The 13,857-nt window shown below is 33.2% G+C and overlaps 1 protein-coding gene across 1 annotated transcript in view; it reads left to right on the top strand.

Moving 5' to 3' along the window:
* The window catches only part of Capza2 (capping actin protein of muscle Z-line subunit alpha 2), a 40,698-nt gene extending 27,970 nt beyond the window's left edge, over window positions 1-12,728 (top strand). The window contains exons 7-10 of the mRNA XM_047560386.1: window positions 2,077-2,155; window positions 3,341-3,412; window positions 6,034-6,096; window positions 6,839-12,728. Coding sequence (XP_047416342.1) covers window positions 2,077-2,155; window positions 3,341-3,412; window positions 6,034-6,096; window positions 6,839-6,979 — 355 coding nt within the window. The 3' untranslated portion in view covers window positions 6,980-12,728. The remainder of the gene's footprint in view (window positions 1-2,076; window positions 2,156-3,340; window positions 3,413-6,033; window positions 6,097-6,838) is intronic.
* Window positions 12,729-13,857: the final 1,129 nt, after the last annotated feature.

Below are 13,857 nucleotides of genomic sequence, written 5' to 3'. Positions count from 1 at the left end.
AGGGGAAATGAAATCTTTTGAGCTTTTGCATACATAAAGAAAATGTCTTCTGGCATTTTATTCCCACTATTTCACTTTACATATTGGTGGTATTTTCTAAACCACCAATATGAGCGTTGTATCATTGAAGTTAAAAGTGATTCTTGGGCTGGAAGGGTGGCTCAGTGGTAGAGTGCTTGCCTGGCATGTGTGAGGCACTGGGTTCGATTCTCAGCACCACATATAAATAAATGAATAAAATAAAAGGTCTACCAACAATTTAAAAAAAAAGTGATTCTTACTTTTTGGAAAAGTAAATTATGATTTTCCAAAGCGCTAAATATCAATGGCACAGCAGTCTCAGTGGAACCTAGATATTTAGATATAAAGAAATACACCTCATTTTACTTTAAATATAGGTAGAATAAAAATTAGAAGAGACTAGTCTTGGGTATTTCTCAGATTTTACTAAAGACCAAGTAGAGACTTGGTCTCTACTGTTTCCTAAGTGTCTAGCAGTAATTGGGCTTAATAAATGTTTATTGAAAAAAATACATATTTGTAAGAGAGGTGTAGAATATTATTAAAGGCTTACCCATTTAACTCCATCTAAAGGTGCATTCTGTATTTACTGTCATTTACTCTTTTTATAGTAATGTCTCTGAAAGAGTTTTGAACTAGTTCTCAACTTGGTACCATTATTACTTGGGCTGGAATGCCTTTTCTTTCTTTCATAATCAGTGGTAATATGTGTGTCTTATCATTGTAATTAGTAACATGTGTTCAGAACATAATGGTTGCTTGGTACTAATACCTAAATAAAAGGAATAACTTCTTTTGGAATCTTGGAAAAATGTGACTAGACCTAGGTTCTCTTTCCAAACTGCTTTGAATGTTCTTAGATGAGCTTCTCAAAATCAAGACACATTAGAAAATTCTCTTATTTTGTAGAACATATACATTGTTATAAAACATAAACATTGTTATAATATTAACTTTAGGTAAGAGAGTACTGTCATTCAGCAAACTTTTATGATTGGGTAAACTGCAAAAATATATATATATATTTTTTTTTGCGGTACTGGGGATCGAACTCAGGGCCTTGTGCTTTGGAGGCAAGCACTCTACCAGCTGAGCTATCTCCCCAGCCCTTGCAAAAATATTAAAAGGAACCCAGAAATAATCTTTATACCAAAAGCCAGTACGGTAATTCATTAACACTGTTACTGTTTTAGAAATGCATAGCATTCAAAAAAGCTAACAGGTATTAATTTGCATATCAGAATGTCTTTTGTGTGCAAAGAGCAAATAAAGGTGAAAAAAGAGTTGCTATGAAAAGACTTTTGGAAAAATAGGATGAAATTCACTGATAGAAATAATATACATCTTTGCATTTTCTGTTTTTTACTATGAATGTATATGACATTTTCTAGCTACTTCTTAAAAATTATTTGGTACCTTGTATAATTCAGTAGATGTTTAATTGCTCTGATTTGTATGTATGAAAGACTCTGGCACTCTGACATTTATTTTATTTCTCTTCCCACCCCTTGCCTCTCTGTACTAGGAATTGAACCCAGGGACACTCTACCACTGAGCTACATACAGCTCTTTTGAATTTTTAAAAAGTTTTAAAAACTTTTTTGAGATAGAATCTCCCTAAGTTGCCCAACCTCACCCCAAATTTGTGCTCTTTCTACCTCAGCCTCCCAGGTCTCTGGAATTATAGGCATGTGCCCTCTTTTTATTCATAATTAAAGTGGAAGTGATGCAATTGAACAAGCAACTTAAAATTTTTGTTCAAGAAATAGCATAATATGATGTACTTTGAATTGTATTTCAAGTCTTAACATTAGAATACTAAAGTTTATATCCATTTTCTAGGTCCTTTTTTATCAGTAGGATGAAGATTAAATTAAATGTCTTATAACTAAACTTAACCTTTTGGTTCTTTTTAATATTTCAGTGATTAAAAATGAATGTCCAGCATCTGTCCCCCATACACTCACATTGTAGTGTTGAATTTAAATCTGAAACTTAATATTGATTCAAATTATTTTCCCTACCTTATTTACAGCTGCTGTTTTTATTTTTAAGGAATGGTCGTTGGAGGTCAGAGTGGAAGTTTACAATCACTCCTTCAACCACTCAAGTGGTTGGCATCTTGAAAATTCAGGTATGAAACAGCAAGTTTCTTTTCTGATCTCTGGACTGTTTTGAACAAAGAAACAACTAATTCCTAAGTTTACATTTTCATAGTACACCAAATGTCTTTTCCAGATTTTTCTTTTGGCATAAGGGGAGAACCAAGGAGTGCTGTTTTAAATCTTTTAAATATCCTTGCAGTTCATTCCCTAGTCATCAAAAATCTGCAAGGATAGTTGACAGATTCCAAAACACAGCTAAAATTAGATGCTGCCATTTGGTCTGTTCTTCATACAATTTGTTCATCTGAGCATTTTCTGAGTTTGAGTTGTGTTCTTCTGTTATCTCAGTTTAGTGGAGTTAGGTGAAGTATAATATTAAAATTTTGTGGATGTATAAATATATATTACATGTATATAATTATACATATTTTATAAATGTCTCGTACTTATATCTGGCTTCTTAACTGAAATTGACTAAAAATGAATTCTTTGACTCAATATGAACTTAAATGTTTATATAAAAGAACATTTGATAACTAATTATTACAGGCTGATCTTTTTCTGTTTTGTTTTACTAATTTGTTCAGGACATTTGTTGATCAAATGTCCTGAAAGGAATTGTGCCAAGAGCTGTGAAAGAATAAAGATGAATCACACTGCAACTCGGTCATCTGACTCTAATATGCATTTCTAGTCTTAGACCCATTGCCTTTATGTCTTGGGTCCTGTGTCTTAGGGTGCAGAGAATAGAAACCAAGAGCATGAAATTGGAAATCATATGGAGTTTGAATCCCAAATCTGCCAGTTACTATTTGTATGACATCAGGAAGTCATTTAAGTTCTTTTTGTTTGCTTATTCATTAAACAGTAACAATTAAGAAACTTGCATGATTGAGGATTAGTTTATGAGTAAATACACACAAGAGAAGCAAAATTTTGAAAGGAATATTGCGAGTTCAATTTTTTACTTCTTGGATTTTGATACCAGTAGGATAGCTTTGGGGCAAAAGTATCTGGCAGTCAAGTCAGTGGAAATTATTCACTCGCCTAAATGCAGGTACATGAGTCTTGCTAGTGTTCAAAAGGTCTAGAGCTCTTCAGAGAAGTCTGGACTAGAGCTGACATGTATTCAGTCTGCATTGATGTGATTGCTGAAACCATGAGGATTTTGATGGTTCCTAAAATGTGTTGTCGGTAATTTCTGTTTCTAATAGGTTCATTATTATGAAGATGGTAACGTTCAGCTAGTGAGTCATAAAGATATACAAGATTATCTAACAGTGTCTGTAAGTATAATTTCACAGAAAAATGAAAACAGTAACTTCTGCAAAGCCAGAACAGTTTTAGAACTAAAAATTTAGTAATATTTCTTTTTCAGAATCTGTTTTTCAAATAGATTAAAGGTGGCGATCACAATTCTGTACCTAACTTTTTTAAAGCAGCTTTATTGAGATTTAATTCACACATCATTGAATTCATGCTTTTAAAATGTAAAGTTCAGTGCTTTTAGATTAACAGAGGCAGACAACAATTACTGCAGGTTTTAGAACATTTTCATGTTCCTTTAAAGAAACCCTCTGTCCCTCTCTCCCCAGCCTTTCTCCCAAGCCCATTCCAGCTCTAAGAAACCACTAGTCTACTATCTGACGTAGGGACTTGCCTATTTTGGACATTTCATATAAATGCAATCATAAAATAATATGCAGTCTTGTGTGACTGGCTTCTTTCACGTAGCACATTTTCAGTATTCATCCTTTTGGAGCATGCATGATACTTCATTCTCTCCTATTACAGATATACACCTTTAACCATTCATCAGTTTATAGACACTTCTGTTGTTTTCTACTTTTTGCTACTGTGAACATTCTTTTTTTTTTTGTATAGGCATTTGTTTTTTGTTTTTATTTTGTATATACATCTATATGTCGAATTGCTGGGGCATGTGGTAACTGTATTTAGTATTTTGAAGAATTGCCAGACTTTTCCTGAGCAGTTGCACCATTTTACAGTTCCCTACAGTATATGAGTATTCCAGTTTTTCCACATACTGGCCAAAACTTGTCTTCTGGATTATAGCTATCCTAGTATGAAGTAGCATCTTATTGTGGCTTCTGTTTGCATTTTCCTGATGGCTGATGATGTTGAGCATCTTTTCATGTACTTACTGACCGTTTGTATGTCTTTGGAGAATGTCTGTTTAGTTCCTTTGCTCATTTCTTAACTGATTATTTCTGTTTTTATTAGTTGCAATTATTCATATATATATTCTAGACACAGGTCTAGGATCAGATATGTGATTTGTAAATATTTTTACCCTTTTGTGTGTTGTCTTTTTAATTAATGGTATAATTTGCAGAACAGAAATGTGGTATGGATGTAGTCTCATTTCTTTTATCATTTGTGCTTTTGATATATATTAATAGAAACCATTTTATAACCCAAGGTCAATGAAGGTTTGCTTCATTTTCTTCTAGAGTTTTATAGTTTTAGCTCTTACATTTAGGTCTATGATCCTGTGAAACTATATCGTATTTTATGCTTTTTCTCCAGAGTTCTTTCTTCATTCTTTCTGTGGCATATGCAACTATTTTCTTGTGAATTTTTTTTAGTCCCAAAGATACTGACAATATAACATTAACGGTGACATTTTTCCATAAATGTTTGTGTTCTTACATGAAAGTATCACTGTAGTATAAATATTAACTGCCAGAGTACAAAAATTAGCAAATAGAGAAATATTAAAGAAATTATTTTTAATTTCAAGAAAGTTTTAAGCTTTAAGAAACGTCTACATACGTTAGAGTAAATACAACCTAAGACAAAGAGGCTGAATTTTTTAAAAAGTTCCACAGCACTTGTATTTTTAAAAAAATTCTGCAGCACTTAAGACAGTTTCTACTATTGCGTTAAGTAGTACTCTGGTTGCAAAATTTGCCAGTGAAAGAAACTTAGTAATGGCTAAACTTCCATGAGATATTTTATTGTGTATAGTTTTATCATAAGTAATTATCACATGTCCTATTTTCTGCATAACAAGAGTACTTGGTACTGTCTTCTTTGGGGAGTTTGATGTTAAGGAAAGATTCTTCCTAAGAGAGATTTGTCCAGAAAATTATAGACTTTGGGATTTTAAGAGTTGGTCATAGTTATTAGCTTGGGTATTATATGTTGGTTCTGAGTCTTTTAGTAATTTATTTTAACTTTATTGTATGTGGGTTTTGTTGTTTTATTATTTTAGGAAAGAGAAAAAGTTTATCTGATTTTCACACATTTATATAATGTGTTTAAATACACATACACACACACTAAATATATAAAGTAAGGTACCAGTGAGTTTTACATTACACTTCTTACTGGAATAATAAAATGTGGATTTCTGTTGACTTTAAAAAATTAGGAAAGACATAAGTAAACCCATATATTGGCATGCTAAAATTTTTTTCAGAAAATATTTAAATAGTAAAATAAGTTCACCTAAAACGTTAAAATATGCATTTCCAGATTCATAATTGTGTGTATCATTACAGTGGTAAATTTTGCTTAGTAAATAATACTTAGGTAAAGACAGTCATTAATTAGAATCTGTGTCTGATTTCTTACCTATGTTGTCCATTGGAGTGCGTCTTATTACACTTGAATTTTCATCAATGTGTATTATTAAGATTTCTTATTTTATTAAGTCAGATATAGAGACTGGGCTCATTCTGTGGGCTTTTAAAATATTTTTGCCTGGTTCCCCTTGGACATAGAGTAATTGATCTTACAAGTTTTCCTTTTACTTGTTCCATTTTCATCTGTGTTATTTATTAAATTGTAATATTTTTTTAACCATGCATATATTTAAACATAATAGTGGCTTAGCTTTAAATTGCTGTTTCATTTACTTTCTGTTATATTTTTCATTCAGAGTGAGGTGCAGACAGCAAAAGAATTTATAAAGATTGTAGAAGCTGCAGAAAATGAATACCAGGTATGATTTTATAAATATAATCTATATTCACTTATGAATGGCAGTGAAATTTTAATTTCAACCACAATTCTGGGTTTTTTAATTGTTTCACCATATAAAATACAGTCATCTTTTTGTGTGTTTGCTTTTAGTACAGGCAGACTTGTAAAAGTTGAGCCAAAAAGAGTAGGAAATAAATTGAATTCAGTTAAATTTTGTATTTTAAAAATACTAAGTCTCCGTGTTAGCTAACTGAAATTTCTGATTATTGATCAAAATATGCCAATATTTCTAATTTTGTTTCTGATTGGAAATTTTAAGAGATGTTCCCTAAGCTATTTGAACTGTATATAATGTGCTTTAGATCACATTTGATTTTGTGCTCGACTGTTTACATTATTTGTTTCTAAACTACACACTTGAATTTAAGCATTTAATTTGTGAATCAGATCATTTTCTATCCCTTGTAAACAGTAATTCATAAATTGTTCTGACTGAAATAATAAAATAGATTCAAAATGAGAAATATTAAATTTAATTTATAATTTCATTTCATTAAATTAAATTATTCAAAATGATTATAAGCTTCTTGTAACTGCTTTTAAACAGCTTCTAAAACCATGTTGGTATTTTTTTTTAATTTGACTATTTACAAGCATTGAAACAGGCTGCTTAAATAAAGATTGTTATGAAAACATTAATGTGTTATAAATTGTTTTGTTCATTTCATTTGTTTTAAACTTCTGACTACTGTTTTTCATAGACTGCCATCAGTGAGAATTATCAGACAATGTCGGACACTACTTTCAAAGCCTTACGTCGACAGTTGCCAGTTACACGTACTAAGATTGATTGGAACAAGATTCTTAGCTACAAGATTGGCAAAGAGATGCAGAATGCATAAGATGAACATTGCATGACCGGATCATTTTAGTGTCTTTGCGTTTAAAAAAAAAATTGTTGCAAAAGTATTCAGAACTGTCAAGCTGCCCAGTCAACATGGGCTATTGCCATTTAAAATCACTGTAATTAATTAGTTTGGTTAGAGCACAAAGCTTAGCTAATCAACCATTGTTTTTCATTTCTTTTGTTCAAAGAGGGCTGAAAATGAGTTTAGTTTAAGTGTCTTTTACTTTCTGTTTTTCCTTCCTTTCTTACAATGAAAAGATGATTCCTCTTATGGTTAAAAGTTTTTGAAAGTATTTCAAAATATTTTACTTACTGTAACCCTAAAATTGTCTTTTGGCTTATGAAATGGGTAACTTTTGATATTAGCCCACTTCTTTTTAATGGGGTCAATAACGGACATTCTAGTTTAAGGTGGTTGATAGACTTAGCCATATATGCTGCTAAAGAAATTGTCTACCTTTTCCCCCCTCACCTCTTCCACTTATGTAAGATTGAGATTAGAGGGAAAGCATTTTCTATATCAATTGTGTTAAACCTTTCAGTAAGGTTATTTAGCTAGCTTAGTGTTTAACTAAACTTTTTTTAAACAAGGCCAAGGTCTATTGCTATTTTGAGATTCTGAAATTAAATGAGAATACTTACTTCAGAAATGCATCTAATGCTTTTTTTCTTGTGACAGTTACGCAAATTAGCTTGAATTCCGTATGTCCCTGAGTTATTTTTATCATAAAGCCACAAATGTATTATAACAAGGCAAATTGTAATATATATAATCCTGAACTCATGACCATGTCTCAGTTTATTTTTTCCCTTGGATTGAAAAGTACTGAAATTCAGTGTGACATTAAATGCAAATTTTCCTATTTGAGTAGAAAATCGCCAGTAATTCCTACACTATTTTGAATATTTTCTTTGGATATTGTAATTCTCAACTGGTTGTAACTTAGAGAAGCTGGGGGTACATATGGTGTGCAGTCTTAAGTTTTTCCATCTTCCTATGCATCATGAGCATGTTTGTAATATTTAAAACAATAGATTTACTGATACTACAGGAATTTCAAGCCTGTGGTGAATGTTAGTATTTACTATAAGGAGTTGGGTGGATTTATGGGTTCATTCAGTAGAGTTTTGATGCTTATACTGGAGTGGAATCCATTCCTTACATACTCCTACAGATGTCTGGGCCTGGAAATGTTTTTTTTAAAAAAAAACACCACTTTTATTATGTATAATAAAATATTTCATTAGCTTGAGTTGTATAGATTTTTTAAAATTCTCTCAAAGCATGTTATTTCTTTCTTTTTAAAATCACTTGGATTTTGAAAGCATTGAGAATATAATTTGAAATTATGACATCTGGGGCTAATTTTCTCTTTAGTTTTTGAAAATTTTGGCATATTGAGATGCCTAAGGAATATGAATTGGTAACATTAAATATCTGTCCTTGTTTCAAGATATTTTCAAAAATTTGAAAATGATTCTGAACTAGATACTAGGTGAATCTGTATTGAAGCTTGGTTGTATCACTTGGGTTATCATGGGTTTATATCCCTTGGAAGTCAGTTACTTTGGCTCTGTTTTATAACCTAGAAAACATTCTTGAAAATACGCAGCTATTTTTAAGATTTGTTTGTGAAAAGTAAAATTATCAAAAATAATTCAGAACACATGCCAAAATAATGGTTGCTCAGTAGATTACTGTTTTATAGGCTATGAATCACATTTTATTATAGTAAAAGCTGAATGTAGTTCAGGGATATGGTTTTAATAGGAACCCTGAAAGTTCCTATGTTGAATAGGATGAAGTGTGGGAGCAGAAGCAGAATAACTAGGAGGCTGCTGCAGTAGTGCAGTTGAAAGAGACTGGTGGTTATCGAGGTGGTCAAGTGGTAGGTGAAATCAGCAAGATTTGCTGAAAGCATGATTATGGAATGTGAGATAAAGAGAACAGACAAGGATGTGTTGGACTTGAAGAATTAGGGACTATTCTAGAAGGAGCAGGTAGGTAGTGGTTGGGGGGGCGGGGTAGTGGTCAGGAGCTTGGTTTTAGATTTCAAGGGGAAATACCATGTAGCAGGTTAACAGGAAGCAGAAGAATGCTCTAGTTAGAAGAATGGGAGAATAAGCCTGGGAAACAGTTTGATAGCCAGGCAAAATGAAGGACTCCTCTCAATTAGTGATCCTTGGTTTAAAGCTGCGTAGGTGCGGGCATAGAGTGTTTGAATTGAATTCAGCCAAGATTATTGTTTTGCCAGTAGTGACTCAATTCACGAGGAGGGACTCAGAGTCCAGGACAGCCTATGGAGTTTAAGCTGGATAAGCAAGGAAGTAAGGTTGTTGCAAGGAGAAGGAGGATAGTGAAAATGTGGCATAGTTGATGAACTGGGGCACTAGAAATAGAGGAATTCATAGTGGTGTACTTAAAATTGAGATTTCGAGTATTGAGAGTAACTAGTAATAACAAGTGTGAGTGAGGGAGAAGAACCGGAGTGCAGACAACCACAAAGCCTCAGGTTGAACAGATCATCTCTGAATACTGAAATCAATTCTGTAAGATGTGTTCTGGCACCAGTGCTGTTTTTCGAGATATACAGGTGCTCCTTGATTTGCAGTGGGGATACAGCCTCATTGAACCAACCATCAGAAGCTGAAAATGTTGACAGTCCAAATGCATTTAATACATCCACCCTTCCAAACATCATAACTTAACAGGGCCTACCTTTAACATACCCAGAACACTTCTACTGGTCTACAGTTGAGCAAAGGTATCTAAAACAAGCCTGTTCTATATTAAAATATTTGCTATCATGTAGTTTATTGAACCCTATACTGAAAGTAAACAACAAAATGGTTGTGTGGGAACACTTCACACCATTGAGAAGACAAAAGTTGTAAATCAGTCCCCATCTTTTCCTGGATATACTATATTTCTGTGATATTTTTATAAGTTATGTAAATATGTGGAACATATGTTCATGAGGCTTTTCCTTGTTTGGGATTTTGAAACTAAAATTTAGAGAGCAAGAGCTTTTAAAAGAAAGACATCCTCAAAATTCTGGTTCTTTACAAATATTCCTAAAAAGTGAAATTCTTAATAAGGTTAGTTAAGGATAACTATATGTGTTTCTAGCATTTGAATAGCCTTTTCTATGTTTAAAATCATTTAGATTTTTAATAACCACACTGAAAGCTTTGGAAAATGAAGATGCTTTCAAAAGATCTTCCATACTCAGCATCAGTCTGTGCCCTTGGCCAGGTATTGAGTATAAAATATAAAAGCACATTTAGCCAAGAGTTGACTCAGGCTTTATAATAGGTGCATGTTATCAAACATCCCAAGAAGGATGTATTTTGGGCTGAGGATATAGCTCAATTGGTAGAATGCTTGCCTCATAAGCATAAGGCCCTGGGTTCAATCCCCAGTACCACAAAAAAGAAGGATGTATCTTTCCTTTCCCTTCTCTTAAGGTGGATTATTTCAAAGCAAAATCACAGTATACTTATTAATTGTATAGATCTGGGAACTTGAAACTGAGAGCTTTTTAAAGATATACGTTTTGTTTAGTTTTCTGCAAATTTGATATTCTGGGTGTTATGCAAAAACTTTATTGTACGATTGACCAGGAGTGCTAGCTATTGAAGAATATATAAAATACTTACCAACTAAAAGTAAAAGGGCCAATTAAACTTTTACGGTCTCATAGATAACAAATTGTCATGTCATTTAAGATTAATCAGACTATATCAAGAGGCCTACTCTAGGAATTATGGAGTTCAGAAAATATGAACTCTTTCTTAAAGGAGTCTACAAACTAGTCAGGGACCTGTAGCAGTGTTTTCCAGTCTTTTCCTCATCACAACATACATAAAAAATGCTGGAACTCTTAAGGCCCACAGCATGGAATGGGTAAGTCAGCTTGGCAGTTGAGGGAATCAGTTTTTTGGCACACTTTGGATCCACTTAGGAAGTGGAGCCACAGAGAACACATTGAATGACATGTTTATTTTATCATTAAGATTTAAGGTTCTTCAAGCCTGCCTTACCTAAGGTGTCAAGCCAATAAAGGTTTTCTGGAAAGGATAAGTTTTCAGCTCTACTTGGGCATACTTAAGTATGAACGTAACTGGTAGGCAGGAGATCCTCTAGTATATCAGTAAAGCATCAAAATACAGTTAACAGGTTCCTACTGTAAAACATCTAGTTCAAAACATTCCACAGCTATAAAATTAAATCACTAAGAATAAAGTTAAAAATAAGTGTTTTATCAGCTATTGTGTGGCTAATAAGATACTAAGATATTTTTATCCCAAGTTTTGGTATAACCTAACAACAATGTACATTAGTTTAAGTTTTCATTCTTGTGCAGTGTGACTGAATCAGGGAACAAACATTTCTTCTTAGACTGAATAGAAAACACGGATCACAGATGCCATATGAGCCACTCATTGTAACAACATAAATCTTCACTCATTGCTTGTAGGAATTAAAGTTCTGATTAATAGGTTAATAGAGACTGTTAAGAAAACAAAATTGTTGTATCTTAGAATAATGGGTTATTGGGAAAATTTGTAAAATGCTCAGTCTTTGAGCCAAATAAATTTGCAAGGAGTTCTCTTACAAGAATACCCCTAGAACTCTTGCAGACTAAACTGTACAAACTTATCTTTGTCTTCGACTTCATGTTTTGTGGTGCTAACTTGCCTACCAAGCAAAAGCTGTACTGATTCTGAACACAGATATCTGCCATCCCAGACTTACACCTGGAAAAGTGAGTGCTTGCCTCCTGTTTCCCAAAATAGTACCAAAAAGGAATTACCCAGGAACCAGAGCTGCAGCTCTTCTAAGTATAAATTAAGCATTGGAGAAGGCTTTTTAGTTCTTTTCAAACAGCAAAATATGGAGGATCAGGGTTCTGATGAATGTTTTAGGGCACTGAAAGCATCTCAGATGAGGAAAAAGGAAAGTAAAAAAATGAGGGGCAAAGCCAAGAAAGGAAAATCCTGCCCATGTATGGTAATTTTTTTTTTTTTTTTTTTTTTTTTCTCACTGGGACTTTATGGAGGAAAAAGGAAATTCCATTCCAGGGACTAGAAATGGCAAAAAGCCTTAAATCAATCTAAATGTCAGGCAATGAAGAATGATTACACATAGTGTGGATGGTTCCATTGCATAGCATATAGGTTATGAAACCTCATACTTCAGAGCTCCATATAGTAACATCACAAAATTGTTGAGAGGAAAGCAAGTTACAGAAAGTACACTAGGATATTGGGTTATATGGACCAAATGGACTACAAAGCCAAATCCAGATAGTAAATGCTTGAGAGGAATATACAGGAGTGGGATTTGGGAATAGCACAGAGAGATTTGATGGCATTCCTGGGAGTTTCTTTAACTGGTTGATAGATATACAGGTGTTCATTTTAACATTCTCACTTTTTTTATGCCTATTTTTCACTTAAAAATGTAACCTAGGCTCACATTTAGAACTGCATGAAATAGATATAGACCCTGATTAGAAAAGTGGAAAAGTTCATATCCATAGGCTAAACTCAAGAGAGAATTTCCCAATACTTTTTCAAAAAGTCACTAGACTCCTACTGTCTTACAGTGAATTTTATCTAAGTATCTGTACTTAGATAATTTTCTGTGTTACAGGAGTTATTCTAGGTGGTAGAAAAATGAGTGTGGCAAAAGTTTTAAAATCCTGTCAAAATTAAAAAAAAAAAAAAAAAAAAAAAAAGACTGATGAAATGTCCCTGTAAAGTTGAAAGCAAAATTGCTTAACATATCAGTAACCAAGAATACTACATTGTGGCCAAGTGTAGTTTATCACTGGACTGCAGTAATTATTCCTCATTGGAAAATCTAGCAAAGCATCTTATTACATTAGCATAGTAAAGAAAAAAGGTAAATCTCAGTAAATACCATTATAGCATCTGATAAAACCTAGTACCCAGTCTTGTTTTATTTTATCTATTTATTTTTTTGGTACTAGTGATTGAACCCAGGGCACTTTACCACTGAGTCACATCCCCAATACCCTGGGTCCTGATTGTAAAAGCAGTATCTCACGTCAGTGGGAGTAAAGATAAATTGCTGTATAAATGATATTGAGATAATAGGGTAGCCAGTTTGAGGTGAGGGGAATTAAGTTGAATCCGTACCTCACACCATATGCCAAGTTAAAACTGAATCAAAGATTTAATAGTATAAAATGTTAAGTTCATAAAAGTTCATGAAGAAATGTTTTTTTAAAAATAATTTCAGAATTTCAAACACAACTCAATCCATATGATAATGTATTCAAATCAAAATTATCTACAGGACTTAAATTGCTCTCAGCAAAGTCAAAAGACAAACCACAGGGGAAAACATTTGCCAACTTATGTAGCAAATTGCTCATTTTTCCTAATGTTAGGTGAGTTCTTGCAACACAATAAAAATTGAAAAGCAAATCCTTTGACATCTGAGTCTGAACATTGTAACAACCTTATAGGTCTTGGACTGACTAGTGGGACATTTGTTGAGGAATAAACATACCTTGTTTAAGTCACTGCTGGTTTAGGTTGGTTTTTGGTTGTTTTTTATTATCTCTGCCTCTAATCCTTTACAGAATTTGGTCCTGAAGGGGGATCCTGTCAAAATTTAAAAAAATAAACAAGTAATAAACTGCAAATAATAAACCCTAAAGCATGGTTTTGGCTACAGGCAGTGTATGTCAACAGGGGTCCTGCTGACATTGGAATACAGTGCAGTGTGCTAGAATGTTCTCTGCTCTGATAGCCATACATCACCTCTGCTCTCACCTCTGCCCCTGGCCACTAAATACCAGTGATACCTCCTAATCCTTGTGCCATCCAAAGTTACCC

Source organism: Sciurus carolinensis, chromosome 8, assembly GCF_902686445.1.
Source record: "Sciurus carolinensis chromosome 8, mSciCar1.2, whole genome shotgun sequence".
Taxonomy (NCBI): domain Eukaryota; kingdom Metazoa; phylum Chordata; class Mammalia; order Rodentia; family Sciuridae; genus Sciurus; species Sciurus carolinensis.
The sequence above is the reverse complement of the archived record's forward strand: the minus strand, read 5'-3'. Positions and strand labels throughout refer to the sequence as shown.